The sequence below is a fragment of the Orcinus orca genome, chromosome 4, assembly GCF_937001465.1.
Source record: "Orcinus orca chromosome 4, mOrcOrc1.1, whole genome shotgun sequence".
In the NCBI taxonomy this organism is placed as follows: domain Eukaryota; kingdom Metazoa; phylum Chordata; class Mammalia; order Artiodactyla; family Delphinidae; genus Orcinus; species Orcinus orca.
In genome coordinates this window covers 102178536-102193530 of record NC_064562.1, presented here as the reverse complement: position 1 = coordinate 102193530, position 14995 = coordinate 102178536, and the positions used below count along the sequence as shown (strand labels likewise).

The following is a 14995-nucleotide window of genomic DNA, read 5'->3' as shown; positions in this document are numbered from 1 at the left end:
CTCAAAGAGGATGAACAGCTGAAAACAGCATTTAGGACTCATACTGCCAAGTGTTCTTTTTTAGTTATTCAAGTTTACTAAATTTCTGATTACTTTACTAATGGAACTTAAATCATCTGATTTAGAGTTAAATATGTGAAGAAGTTGGTACCTGCAGTTTGGGACAAAGAAACCAAATCGAGATAGTGACCCCTTTTTGCATGAAGTTGGTACGGGAAATTCAGGTGGTCTGTCTGCTCTTCGCCCCCCCCCCCCCCCCCCCCCCCGCCAATAATGATATCACGTGTATATAGGAGATTGTCTCCTTCCCCCCAACCAAGCAAAACAGCGTAAGTCAATACCCTCATTACTTGAGATGGGTCTAAATGGTCAGCGTTGTATTTCATAGTGAATCTGAAGAAGGAACAGCTTCCCTTTAACCAGTCACGAGCTAGACATTGTTCTGGAAATGCCTTACAAATGTCTTTAAATTTTAATCCTCAGAATAATCTTGTAAAGTAGGCATGCTTTAATCCCCATTCTGTGAGTGAGGAGACTAAAGATCAGAGACTTTAAATATGCCCAGATTCACTTTAGTTAGGAGTTGATAAAAACCAGGATTAGAACTCCTGGGTCTGTAATTCCAAATTTCATATTTTTTTCATTTCCCTAATTTTCATAGCCTTGCATTTTATGTTTGAGTGTTAATTATCTACAGCAAGGCTTGCAGATGGAAAAGGTATCTGAAGAACCTAAAGACGTCTAAAAAACACAAACTTTGTAAACTTCACTTTGTCTGGGATTCTCTTTTTACCATTAGCAGAGTGAGATTGGGCTGGATCTAATGAAGATAGGAAAACATATGTTCATTGTATAAGCTGCCAACCTGGGCAGTGTTGCTCAGTTTAATACAATTGGATTCATTTATTAACTCATTTATTCTTTATTTCTCACAACCTGTAAGGTTCCAGGTACTGTGCAAAAGCATCTTGGATGGGAATTTTAAAAGTCACTAAGTCATTTAAATACTTCGGTGGATAACTGAGGCCCAGTGCAGATAACAGAAGGGGAAGAGCTACTCAAAAGATTAGTCCAGATAAGGTTCCTGTTTGTTAGTCACTGTTAAAAATACAAAGCTATAGTGGTTTATCAAGTTAAAATAGGTGATTTAATGGTTAACTGTTATTATGGTTGCCCTTATTTTCAATTTCTTTCTATTATTTGGGGTATAGCCTGGTGGGTCTAAAACCCCAGTCAGAGGAAAGCTCAAAGAATCTAAGCTTCTGACTCCAAAGAATGAAAAAAAAAAAAAGATGAAAAAGCCAGAGTAACTACTTTCTATGTTTATTGTATTATTAAAATTTCCAGAAGAGACATACACTAGTTTCACAGTAAAGGTAAAAACCTATTAAAATTACCTGATTTTAAAAAGGCATTAGTCGTCAGGGGCTGCTAACACAGGTCAGCCTCCTGGATAACTGGCAGGGCTTCTTACTGGAAGAGTTCATTTCCCTTACTCCTTAGTGGAGTGCAGCGGAAAGAGGAAGATCTGCTTTCTTTCTTGCATTAGGCATGAGGTAACCTGGGGACATGACCACAGTCATCTTGGCTTACAAAATAACTCCAGTGAATGATGCTAGAAATATTGGGGTAGGAAGTTTTATCCTAAAATCTTAAATCATTCTCAGGATTCACTTTTGTGCCTAATGATGAGTATTTATTTGCATAACATATTTGGTATCCCACTTAGTATGTTAGTGGCTAGTTTTACTTTTTAATCGAAGAAGGTCTTTTCAAATTGAAAAATAAACTTAAAGAAAAAATTATTTTGTCTAGAGGCAAATTTCTATTAAAGATATGGAAATGCCAGTAGACATATTAACATTTCTTCAACTTTGTGTTAGGGGAAGTATGAATAATCATCAAAGGGTAATGATTCTGCCAAAATAAAAAAATGTAAATGATGTGTTTGGATTTTGTCTAATCTTATATATTGGGCTAAATAAAAAGGTTTCTTTGAATCTGTAAGGTATTTTCCAGACCTCATCTCAGGATATGAGGAAAAACTTGTTGAATCACTCTCTGAAAATAAAGGCTGACTGTTGAACTAGGAAATGAATGAAATCATAAATGTGTGCATATCGCCACCAAGTGGCAAATAAAAGCATTGTTTGTCATAGTTGCTTAGATTAGAAAATAAAGGCACATTGTTTCATAAAGTGTCCTTTTATAGCAGCTGTTAAACTCCAAAAGCTAGCCACTTGGTCAGACTTTTCACTGAATGTTTGGTACATATTGACCAGCTGTCCAAATTCAAAGAATCATCGATTCACATACACCTTATAAAGGTGTATGTTAATTTTTCTTTTGTTAATTAGGTGGCATTTTTTCCTTACCCTCCTCCCTTTAATTTTCTTTCATTTGTCTGTAAATTTTTTTGTATTGATGCTATCTTCTATTTGATTATTATATTACTACTGAAGTTTCTGGAAATGAAGATTTGATTCATTAGCTGATTTTTAGGGAGTGACAATATTGGGATGTTTAAAATATGATTTCATCATCACATGGTAGAAATAATCTTAATGTTTATATTGGGTTTGCAATTTTCTTGCATCACAGCTTTCTTGAATAGTTGTAGAGTTGATATAAAAATAAGGCTAGTTCAGAGGCAGTTGAAGAATCTTCATTTTTCTTACATTTATTACAAGATTGGAAAGCACTTTCAATATAGAACCTAGGTCAGTGTTTTGAGTGGTAAAGAATTTCTTGTCAACCTGTCTGATTTTTATGCCCTGTTGGTTTCATGCCATTTTATCACAGTACTCTTGAGAAAACCAGCACTACATTTGGTACACTATAGTAAAACAAAGCTTTTCGAATTTTATAGCTGATATACCAACTTACTAAGGAGGCTTAACATCTGTCAATAAAATACTAATAGTAGACAAGCTTCCAAAATTGATGCCTTCTCAACTTCCTGATAGTGTGCCAGCTAGATATTTGAATCTGTGCCATGGTAAGTATTGGGTGGTTCCCAGCATTAGAGGCCAGAAAGATCCGTGGTGCAGACTTGAACTGAGCCAACTCCTGAACTAGCCCAGCTAATCCAGGCATCCCTCCAAACTTGGAGTGACCTGGAACTGAGCCCACTGCCTCGGCTGTGACCTCTATGTCCATGGTGACAGAGAGTATACAGGAACAAAGGCTGCTCTGATTCCTTTCTGTTGGTTTAGATACATATGAGAAGACCCCAGAAGATTTTCATCCTAACTCAGCCTGACCCCTTCGACCTGCTAGGTCTACTTCCCCATTACTCCGGCTTCATCTCCTGTTGTTCTCGTCTCTGTTCCAGCCACGCTGGTCTGTTGTTTCTCCGCCGTCCATTATAGTCCTTTCTACTTTGGAGCCATTGCACTTGCTATTTATTCCTTCTTCTGAAATGCTCTTACCCTAGAAACCCATGGCTTTAGGTCATGACTTAAAGTCATCTTCTTAAATAGGCTTTCTCTGGCCACCCAGGTCTTCTACATTTTTAAGTACCCCTTCCCTGCTTTATTATTTTCCCTCAGTACTTACCATCAGCTAACAGAGTATATATGTTATTTTAGTCATCTAGCTTTTTAAAATTGTCTTTCTTATTAGACTCTGAGTTCCATTAGGACAAGAATTTTTGTTTGTTTTAACTACTAATATATTCCCAGTATCTAGTATAGACTAGGGGTGTAATAAATTTTTGTGAATTAATGAAAATTAAATAAACCCAGCTCACTTCCTATAAATTGTATGTAGATTGCCTCTAAAGTAGTCTTTGGTAGAGTTGAGCAAAAAGTAGGTGCCATGTATTTTGATTCAATTCAGTCAGTATTGTAGTAGGTGCTGAGGGGGAAGCAAACAAGTAGACACTACTCTACTACCTTTACTTAATTTATTTTTTAATTAATTTTTATTGGAGTATAGTTGCTTTACAGTGTTGTTAGTTTCTACTGTACAGGAAAATGAATCAGTTATATGTATACATATATCTACTCTTTCTTAGATTTCCTTCCCATTTAGGTAACCACAGGTCACTGAGTAGAGTTCCCTGTGCTACACAGTAGATTCTCATTAGTATACATAGTAGTATATATATGTTGACCCCAGCCTCCCAATTTACTACCTTTAGGGTGGCCTGAAAGCTAAATCCAGCATGATGGTATCTGTGTGTAGGTATGTACACACACATGCCTGTGTACAGTTCTTTAGTTTTTTATTTTTTTAAGTCTGTACATTGTTGGCCTAAAAAGTGTTAAAAGGCATAAATTATTTGCAAAATTTTAAAATTAGGAATTTCATGTAAAACTTGATTTCAGGCAACTATTGGGAAGTTGGAGGATGTGGCCAGCACTAGGCCTCCACGCCCATAGTTCAGCCCTGTGAGTGGGTGGGTGAGTGTATACTCACATGCATGCTGATCCCAATTGTTTCCTTGTCATCAGAGCCACACAGCATTGGCTGATGCTCTTTGCAGTTAAGCTCTTTTTTTTTTTTTTCTTTCAGTGGGCTTAAAAGATTAAGAAAGAAATTTCTATGCTTATAGCTGTACAAAAAGTTGGAATTACCATGAGGGCTGTGTGTTTCAAGAAAGAAGGGAGGGAACCTACTTCTTTGGGTAATTGAGGGATATTTCTACTTATTTATTGTACAGCTTTTTATATTGCTTACCTGGCTGCTATTTGAATTTACTTGGCTACTATTTGTGTAGGTATTTGAGTTTTCAGGCCCCTTGACGAGACATGACATAAATGTTTTTTAAACTTTATTTTATTTATTTATTTATTAAATTTTTAGCTGCATTGGTTCTTCGTTGCTGCGCACAGGCGGCTTTCCCTAGTTGCGGTGAGCGGTGGCTACTCTTCATTGCGGTGCGAGGGCTTCTCATTGCAGATGGCTTCTCTTTGTTGTGGAGCACGGGCTTCGCACAGGCTTAATTGCTCCGCGGCATGTGGGATCTTCCTGGACCAGGGATCAAACCCGTGTCCCCTGCATTGGCAGGTGGATTCTTAACCACTGCGCCACTAGGGAAGTCCCGACATAAATGTTTTAAAGTATGTGTAAGTCAGTGTGTGATTGAGCAAAGGAATTACACCCTACACAAGGACTGGATTGATGGTCTGAACTATGTAAAATGTGGGGCCTGCCTGAGCTGGGATTTGAAGTAGATATTTTGTAATTACTAAGAGAAGATTATAAGGAAATTATTCTAGGTGGGAAGAATTTGTGAGGATGGGTTTTTGGCAACTAGCGAAACAAATCTCTTGGTTGTCTGTGAGTTGAAAGGATACAGTATATTTTTCTTTCAGTCATCCACATACAGCAGGTGTTCAGGATGTAAGATATATAGTAATCCAATGATTCATTTTGCTTTCAATTCTTTTACTTAGTTATTAGTATTTCGAAATTTTCTACTTTGGGCATTGCTCTAATTCTGTTTTCCAGGTTAATTACCAAATGAAGTTAAGAGTAATATCCATACCAAGAATGTCATTAATTAATGATACATCATTTTGAGTAGACGTTAATCAGTAACTGCAGATTCTGTGATGGTATACCATGTTTTGTATATGTTAGAGTACTTTGGATTTGTTGAACTGCAGTAGTTCAAAACTCTGAGCTATGTGAAAAGAGACGTTCCCTGCTCTAAAAAATATCTAGGCTAAGTGAATGCATAACATCAATATAGATGAACCTTACCTGAACAAATGGAAGTGGAAGTCTTGATTTCTGTGCTGTGGATATGATTATTTGCATTACAAAAGACTTCACCAAAATGTTTCATTAGGAGCTAACTTTGTGCAGTTCAGCATGATTTTGTATTCATGTGTTTAAGAAAAGGAAATGCTTTCTTGAATGTAATTGCATTGTGTTTTTTCCCCCTCATTGTTTCAGGTTCTTTTGCCCTCCTCCTTGTGTATATCTTATGGGCAGTGGATGGAAGAAAAAAAAAGAACAAATGGAACGCGATGGTTGTTCTGAACAAGAGTCTCAACCGTGTGCATTTATTGGAATAGGAAATAGTGACCAAGAAATGCAGCAGCTGAACTTGGAAGGAAAGGTAAAGAGAACCATGGTACCAGAATGCAATTTTCTTACTTGTTTTTGTAGTGGTGATTTTTTTTTTTCCTTTTATGGCTATTGGTATCACTCTTTTGAATATATAAATCAGAACCAGAAATAAACTTCTCAAGTAGCTGTGGTTTAGTCGTGATTGATGGAGCTTGAGCTGTTGACATCTAAAGGTGGCACACAATAAGCTTCCTCAGCTTGCTAGCAGTTTTAGCAGGCTGTGAATCAGATTTCTGTTGGGTGCCAGTATAGGAGGCTAATTGCTCATCCATCTGACAGGGGCATGATAGTCAAACAACAATGAAAATACATAGTTCAATAATGTTTTATTCTACTCATTTAATCTTAGTCTTACACTAGAAACAAAGTATTATGGGTTATAAACATCATAAATGTTTTACTTAGCTTCAGTGTAGAACAGAAATATGCTGTGTAGACAGGAACAGCCATGATTACCTTTACTCAAACTTTTAGGTATTTTCTTTGATTACTTTACTAGGGAATAAAATTTATGAGTTAGTTTTACTAATTGTATTTTATCGATTTAGAAAGCAGTTATTTCAGTCTGTACCTTTAGTTTTCAAAAGTAGTTCTTCAGTGACTTAGCATTAGTTATTACTTTGTTTTCTCTTGATATTAAAATTTGAAAAATGGTTATTTCTGATTTCAGTGACTACATGAATGTCTTTTAAAGTACTGCATAAATAGGTGTTTTCTCATTCAGTAAGTCTTTGTTGAATGTCTTAGTGTTTGCTGTATTGTAGCCGACACTAAGAATGGGAGTTTGGAGGGCAAGGTTGAGGGTGGTGAGCTAGTGGATTTGTACTCTCATTCAATTTTAGTCATTTTACAGATAATGAGCACTGAGAATAAGGAGCCTTCAACCTCCTTCAAATTTGAGTATGTTTATGTCATTTGTATCTTTATATTTTTATCATTAAGGCTTGTCAACTATGTATTTTAAATTAGGTTTGGGATAAAACTTACTACAGTAAAGGTTGTTTCATCTTAAAATAGAGCAGTGTAAAATATTTCTGAATTATGACCCTTGAGCCAAGGTAAAAGATATATTTAAGTAGTGGGTTGAACAAATAGGCCTTAGTCATGTCTCATCTATTTTTCTGTTATATAGAAAGTCTTAGTGATATGTCTCTAAGCTGTACATCTAGACATTTGGAACTGTGAATGGTAATTAGATCAGATAGTAGTAAGAAGCCAGGGATTCTAGCTACCATTGTATATAATTGTGTCAATTGAACTTCATTGCTTGCTTTAACACTTCCAGCTTCCAGCAATTTTAAGGGAGGTAATAACAAACAAACAGCACCGCCACTTGCTTTTCTCAGCATAATGGCTTAGTACATCTTTCTTCAACTTCTGCCATTATATCCTTTCCCCAAGCCCTAGAAATTTGCAGAAGAGAATACCTGAGAGCTTGAGCATTAAATAGTGCTTAAAACACCTACTTACAGGGTAGTACAGTGTCTGTATGCCAAAATTATGTGTTAATATTTAGTTATAATGAAAAATGCTATTAGAGAAGTCTATAGAGAATAAGACTGGTTGAGAGTCAGCAGAAGTCATTCCAGGCAGAAAGAACAGCATAATCATATGCTTGGATCATCAAGGTACAGGAACAAGGTAAGTTTGGGTCCAGGCAGGCAAAGATGGACCAAGCAGTGGATAGATGCTGAGCTTCAGAAAGAGGCACTTTGGTCCTATCTCACTTAACCTCCATTCATTTAAGGTAATGTTATTTTCTTTCAACAGCCTGTTCATTGAATGGTACAATTAGTCATTATTGAAAAAGGAGGGATTTTATTTTGCATTTTTGGGTATTTGTCCTTATTTTAATCTTCATTACAACAAAGTTCTAGTATATGCAGCCCTTATGGTCATGACATTTAACTATATGTTGGTAATATTTTGGATCTGATGTTTTTAATTTGTTAACTATTCATTTCCTCAGTTTTTGTCTTACATAGTTGGAACTAGGTAAGCTATGCAACATGAATTACTTCCCTAATTAGCACACTTGTATTTTTATTTTAAAGAATTACATCCCCTACACCTATGTTGCTAGTATTGTTTTGTTTATATAATTCAAATTCTACAATTCAGATATTTCTATAAACTTTTGTAGCATTATATTTGGTATTTTTTATTTCAGGGCAGATTTTTTTTCTTTCCTGAAGATCTTGTCTTCAGAAAGATGTTTTTTAAGTTAAACTCTTCATTGTTTATAGACAGATTTATTATATGCCATTTTCTGTTTTAGAATTTTATTAGCTAATTTAGCCTTTTGGTATGATGAAGCAAATGTAACTTCAGTTTTTATTTACTTAGCGTCTTAAAGCTGTAATACTCTTTCTGAATCAGTGACTTGTCCTTTTTTTTTTTTTTTCTTGTGAAATTTGAGTAGTTTGTGGTCAGTAGCTTTGTAGCTTTTAAAAAATAATAAATTGTATCTGAGATAGCTTTATTAGAATTTTTTTGTGGATTCAAACTACTCACTTTTGTAATTAGGGGTATATTTCCTTTCCTTCCAAGGAGATATATGTATGTTTGCTTTTTCCAAACAAAATAAAGCCCTTTGAGTGTCTGTGTTATGACCCAATTTTCTCTGCTCTTTTTTCCTTTCCTGTTTGCCAGTCTACCTTACCATTTATGCTAGATTTCAGTATTTTCTCTTTTCTGATATAGATCATATCCCCTAATGTTAACACTCAAATTAAGTGATCTCATCATTTTTAAGTTTTGCCATTAGAATTTAATTGCTTTCATTTAGGTACACATTTTATTTTTGTTACATGGGAGTACTCTTCTTTAGTGTATCAATACCTATCTTCCTAGACTTTGTCTTACGTTGTAGAATAATTCCATAGTGCAGGCTTTATTTGACTTTCAGAGCTTTTTAAAGTACGGCAGGGCCATGGTTCAGCATCCCTGAACACTTAGAGATCCTGGAGTGAAAGGAGCTGAGTGAGTGCAAAGGCTGTTGTTTTAATTTTTCTTATTACTATTATGAGCTTTATCTTAACTTTGCCTTGTGCAGAACAAAGCCTCTCAAAGCTTTTCTCTCCCTTTTGAATTTATAAAAACTTAATTGAGTAAAATATTCAAGACGGCACCTAAATTTTCTTATATAACTTTGCTGTTGAGAAATGCAATAAAGTATGGCATGATTTTTGTTCTGGTACTAAAATTGGCTGTGAGTAATATTTTAAAGATTAAACACCTAGAGCCCATTAGTTATTTTCTAAATGAGTGGCATTTGCACTACTTTCTAAAAGGAACACACAGCAGAGGTAGTCAAGAAACTTGTTTAGCCTAATTTTAAAGTAGAGCAATGATTTTAAAATATATATATATATATATTTCAGAATTTTAAATACTTAAGCTGTACTTGAGCATTATTTACCCAATCTGGAAAAATAGATCAATAATTTAGCCTCTTCCCTCATTCACAGGGATCAAGGGAATAGGAAAGATTTTAGAATTGTCATATGTAATTGAAATAGTAGCATTTCAAAGTATCTTTGTTGTTTTGCAAGTGCTATAATTCTTTAATACTATCCTTTCAGTTACCAGAATTTAATTTCTGATAAACTGACATAGTACTTTGCTGCGTTTGTTTTCTCTAGTACCTTTAAATTCAGTTCTTTTGGTGATGCAATAGGAATTATCCCATTGGGCAAAGTGTTAGCTATTTCAAAAAATATTGTTTTCCTCAGACTCATGGGTGGTTACTCTAGTGTTCGGCTATATAAGAAAAAACGTATGCACTATTTTGAGAAGGATCAGTGCTAAAATCTTTTACATAATTTAATTGAGTTCTGATAGCCTTCTTTATATCTTATTTGCAGAAAGACAGTCATGGAATTTTTTAACTGTAAAATTTTATTTTAAAAAATTACTGCTATAACATTGGTAATTCTGTGAAATAGATGTAGAGCTGTATAAAACAAGAAAAGACTATTTTTTAAAAGCCTTTTTGAGAGGGGAAAACAACACAGTGTTAGTATTTCGTAGACTTGATAAGGAAGACTTTGTACTTTGTTTTCAGAGATCAGTACTTTTCACAGTTGGTTTTTATCAGCGCTTCTGTGGAGTTACTGCCTTTAAGTCTGATCAAACTTAGACGTGGCCATACTGAGTTGTAGGTACATAGCTGACAGGGTTTTGGTGCTATTAAAACTTGCCTTTTCTTTCACAGAACTATTGCACGGCCAAAACATTGTATATATCTGATTCAGACAAGAGAAAGCACTTCATGCTCTCTGTAAAGATGTTCTATGGCAATAGTGATGACATTGGTGTGTTCCTCAGCAAGCGGATAAAAGTCATCTCCAAACCTTCCAAAAAGAAGCAGTCATTGAAAAATGCTGACTGTATGTATACTTGTTTTCTTTTTTGTCCTCAACTCCCAACATGAACTAATAAGACAAATTCAGCTATTTTTTAAATTAAAAATTGCTTTTCAGTAGCCAGTTCCTTTTTTTCAAATATTTTTGTGGTCTTCACTTTATCTGAAAAAGTCATATTCAGTTATTACTGCTGCTTTATTGTCTTTTTCTTTAATTAAAAATGGGCAATACCTGGGGTAGGGAAGTGGTTTTTAAACAGAATTGGTTCATCACTGCCACCCAGAGTCATTTGGAGAAATGGGAGTTTCCTTTTGCTGTCACAGTGACTGGAGGGAGTAATGTTAGCATTAGGGTGTCTAAATGTCCTGCAGTGCCCAAGAAGGTTCCCATTCCATAAAGAATTGATTCACTTAGAATATCAAAAGCACCCCTTTGAGAAACACTGTTATATCAAATGGGCTTTGGAAGGCTGTCCTGAGAACCTGAACAAAAATTTTGATGTAGTTGCACTGGCAGAGACTGCTGCCTCATCAGCACATTTTTAGACTATAGCAGATAAATGCTGTTTGAATTTTACACTTCAACCTCTGTACCCAGTTTTCTTTATTTTAACTTTTTATTATGAAAACTTTCAAACTTACATAAAAGGGAGAAAGTAGTATAAGGTGACCACCTGGCCTCAACAGGTTTTACCAATTCTGTTTTATCATCTCTATCACCACCACCCCTTCCTTCCTCCTCCAACTGCTGGAATTTTTTAATGTACATCTCAGACATCCTATCCTTTCAACCATTTCTGCAGTAGTGACTCTCTAACTGATAATATTCTTTTAAACATCATTATACCCAACAACAGTTGATGGTAGTTCGTTAATGCCATCTAATGGCTAGTCCGTGTGCAGATTTATCACATTGTCTCAGAAATATCTTTTTACAGTTGTGTTGTTGTTTTTAACAGTTGGCTTGTTCAAACTTGGATCCAAACAAGGTTCATACATTTTAATCTGTAATGGTTTCTTCTCTTTCCACCAGCCTGTTTTTCCTTCTGTGTTATTTATTTGTTGAAACTGGGTCATTTTTCCTGTGGAATTTCCATATTCTGGATCTGGCTGATTCCTGTTCCTCTGTCTCTCATATTTTCTACAAACTGTTGGTTAAACTTTTATTTTAGAATTAGCTGCTCCTATGTATGTTCATTTCTATCAGATCAGAAGTCATGTAATATCTGGTTATCCCACTTCTTGTTATGTTAAGATTGGTTATAGTAATTTGAGCTGTTGTTAGTCTAATCCACTAGTTATAAAGTTCCTCAGCGACCTTTAACCTAATGATTTCAGTAGCCCTTCATGATGGCTGCTTAAATCTAGTATTTCATTAAGGGCTGCAAAATGATGATTTTTCTAATTCTTTTATTCTTAACTTTTGCATTTGTTAGCTGTTTGCTTTAAGTATAGTCTATGGAGAAAAGCCAGGATAGGTTCTTATTTACTAATTTGCAGAATAACAATAGTATTCTTTGAAGGTGACCAGTGAGGTTTTAGGATTTTGGTTTATTTGCTTGTTTTTATTTTGTTTTGTTTTATTATGAACTTAATGGGATTTTATGTAGTGGATGGTTTTTAGTCTGCTTGGTCATTATTATCATCATCATTTACTTTATATTATGGAAATTTTCTAACATACTAAAGTAGACAGTTGCATTAATGACATGAAACCTCTTGTGTTCATCCTCTAACTTGGAGCACTGATCTTAACTTCAAGCCAGTCTTGATTTATCTTCATCTGTAACCCTACCCCCCACACACACTTTCCTCTGCCCTCATTTTAGTTTGATGCAAATCCAAGACACTATATCATCTGTAAATATTTCTGTGTATCTCTGAAAGATAGGGTCTCTTGTTTTCTAATATAATTACAATACCATGATCACATAAAAATAAACATAAAACAACTATAAAAAGAAATAGTTTCTTAGTATCATTAAATACCTAGCTAGTGCTCAAATTTAAAATTATCTAAAATGTGGGGTTTTTTTTTTAGCCCTTTGGTTGAATCAAAATTCAAATAAGATCCACCAGATATTATTCTATATATTGTGTTGACATGTCCTTGAGTTTTTTTTAATCTGTGGATTTTCTCTACATCTCTCTGTTTCTCTCTCTCTTCTTGTAGTTTATTTATTCAAGAGACTGAGTCAGTCGACCATGAGAGATTTCCACATACTGGAATTTGCTAATTATATTTCCTTGGTGTAGTTTAATGTATTTTCTGTAAATTGTAGTGTCAGAGAGAAACAGAGCTGGACACTAAAGATGGTTAGAAACAGATTTTATTCACTACCGTTGCAGTAGGGAAAAGAGATTTCAGTAAAGAACTGAGCTCAACTCCAAATACAACAAGGAGAAGTGGGGATTTATAGCCAAGGAACAGAGTTGAGGGGATCAGTGGATGGAAAGTTACTAAGAGGAGAGAGACATGAAGGGAAGGGGGATTCTTGACAAACTAGCTTACCAGAATTTTTATGAAGACAGGCCTAGATGATCAGATATAAAGGTGGAGGGGAGGAACTTGAACAGATATCAAGGATGGGAGGATGGTTTAGCAGGATTCTTGGCAATAACCGGGCTAGGCAGGCCAATGCCAGGGCCCAAGGAAGAGTCCCGGTGGAAAAAGGGCTCAGAGGAGCCTGTCTAAAGTTTGGTCAAGTAGAGAGTCTTTGTCAGTAAATTTAGAAACTTGGTCAGATTTAAGGTGGTTGTTCTTTGGTTCTTTTTTGTTGTTTGTTACTAGAGGGCAAGCCTACTTCACAGCGATGTAGTGTTCTTGCATCAGGAGGTATAATGTCATGTATTTAGGCTGTTTCCAATTCAAATTACAGGATTACCTCTTTAATTTTATATTTCTATTGACTCTAAGTTACTTGATGGCAGAGAACATATTTCATTTTCAGAGTATTTTCTTGCTTACATAGATGTGGTTGCTTTTTCGAGAAATTTCATGCAGTGCTATACTGTAAGGTATTTAGAAGGAAGCAAAATCTCTAAAATCACAGTATCCAGAGGCAGTTGCCATCAACTTTGGTAAACATCCTTCCACACCCCTCTCTATGAATGTATTCCATAGAAATAGATGTGAGCACATGGAGACACATGCTGTCACATAAAAATGTATATGTTTACCCAATGGAACCACAGTATAAAGAGTGTGCTTTCCATTCAGTGATATATCAGGGAGATATTTTCTTACCAATGCATTTAAATACACATCATTCAAATAGGTGAATGATATTATAGTTTATTTAATCAGTTTCCTACTGTTGGACACTTATTATTTTAAAAGTAACTTCCTTTTTAAAAACAGCACCGCATTAAACATACTGTGTAACTCTCATTTAAAAAAGATTTTTATGGGGCTTCTCTGGTGGCACAGTGGTTGAGAGTCCGCCTGCCGATGCAGGGGACACGGGTTCGTGCCCCGGTCCGGAAAGATCCCACACGCCGCGGAGCGGCTAGGCCCGTGAGCCATGGCCGCTGAGCCTGCGCATCCGGAGCCTGTGCTCCGCAACGGGAGAGGCCGCAACAGTGAGAGGCCCGAGTACCGCAAAAAAAAAAAAAAAGATTTTTATGGACATATTGTATATCTTTAGCTTGACATTATTGATAAAGAGTTACCTTGATTTTTGGGGGTATCATCTGTATTTTCTTAGAGGGTTAAAAGAATTGTTAGCAGAATCCATTAATTATTAAATGATAGTAATGCATAGTCCTCATTCACCGGGTACTGGTCCCTTCTTGCTCTCCACTGTTGCCCCGCCCCCAAACCCCACTCACATAAATAGGAGCTGTGTTTTCTTTGCAGTATGCATTGCCTCAGGAACAAAGGTGGCTCTGTTTAATCGACTTCGATCCCAGACAGTTAGTACCAGATACTTGCATGTAGAAGGAGGTAATTTCCATGCCAGTTCTCAGCAGTGGGGAGCATTTTACATTCATCTCTGTGAGTATAAAAATACGCATTTGATTTTTTTCGTGTGAAATTGTTAAATTCATTTTACTAATAAGACATACAGATATATTAAGTTTTGTCATTTTTATAAGCAGATTAATAAGTTCTAAAAGATGATAATTTGATCTGTTTCCATTACACTGCAGTGGATGACGATGAATCAGAAGGAGAAGAATTCACAGTCCGCGATGGATACATCCATTATGGACAAACAGTCAAACTTGTGTGTTCAGTTACTGGCATGGCACTCCCAAGATTGGTATGGCCTTAATGACTTCATGACTGTTTCTAATAAATGTTGGTGGCCTTTTCCCTTTTTGGTTGTATATCTGGATATGTTCAATAGAGGGCACTATAAAGTTACATTAGGATTTATTTTCTTAACTAATGTAGATACATTATTCATTCTTTGTGGTACCTGCTTCATCCCAACACAGGACCAAGTTTTCAAAAGCATAGAATTTCAAATTTCTTTAAAAATACAAGCATAATTTTTATTATTTTATTCTCCCAAAGGAAGATGGATTTAAAAATTAAAT

General features: G+C 35.5%; 1 protein-coding gene across 8 annotated transcripts in view; it reads left to right on the top strand.

Annotated features, from left to right (window-relative positions):
• LOC101273691 (recombining binding protein suppressor of hairless) overlaps positions 1-14995 on the top strand; it is a 231021-nt gene that overhangs the window by 204073 nt on the left and 11953 nt on the right. For all 8 annotated transcript variants that reach the window (XM_049708978.1, XM_049708980.1, XM_033421624.1 and 5 more), the window contains 4 exons: positions 5908-6073; positions 10301-10475; positions 14310-14447; positions 14603-14715. In XM_049708978.1, coding sequence (XP_049564935.1) covers positions 5908-6073; positions 10301-10475; positions 14310-14447; positions 14603-14715 — 592 coding nt within the window. The remainder of the gene's footprint in view (positions 1-5907; positions 6074-10300; positions 10476-14309; positions 14448-14602; positions 14716-14995) is intronic.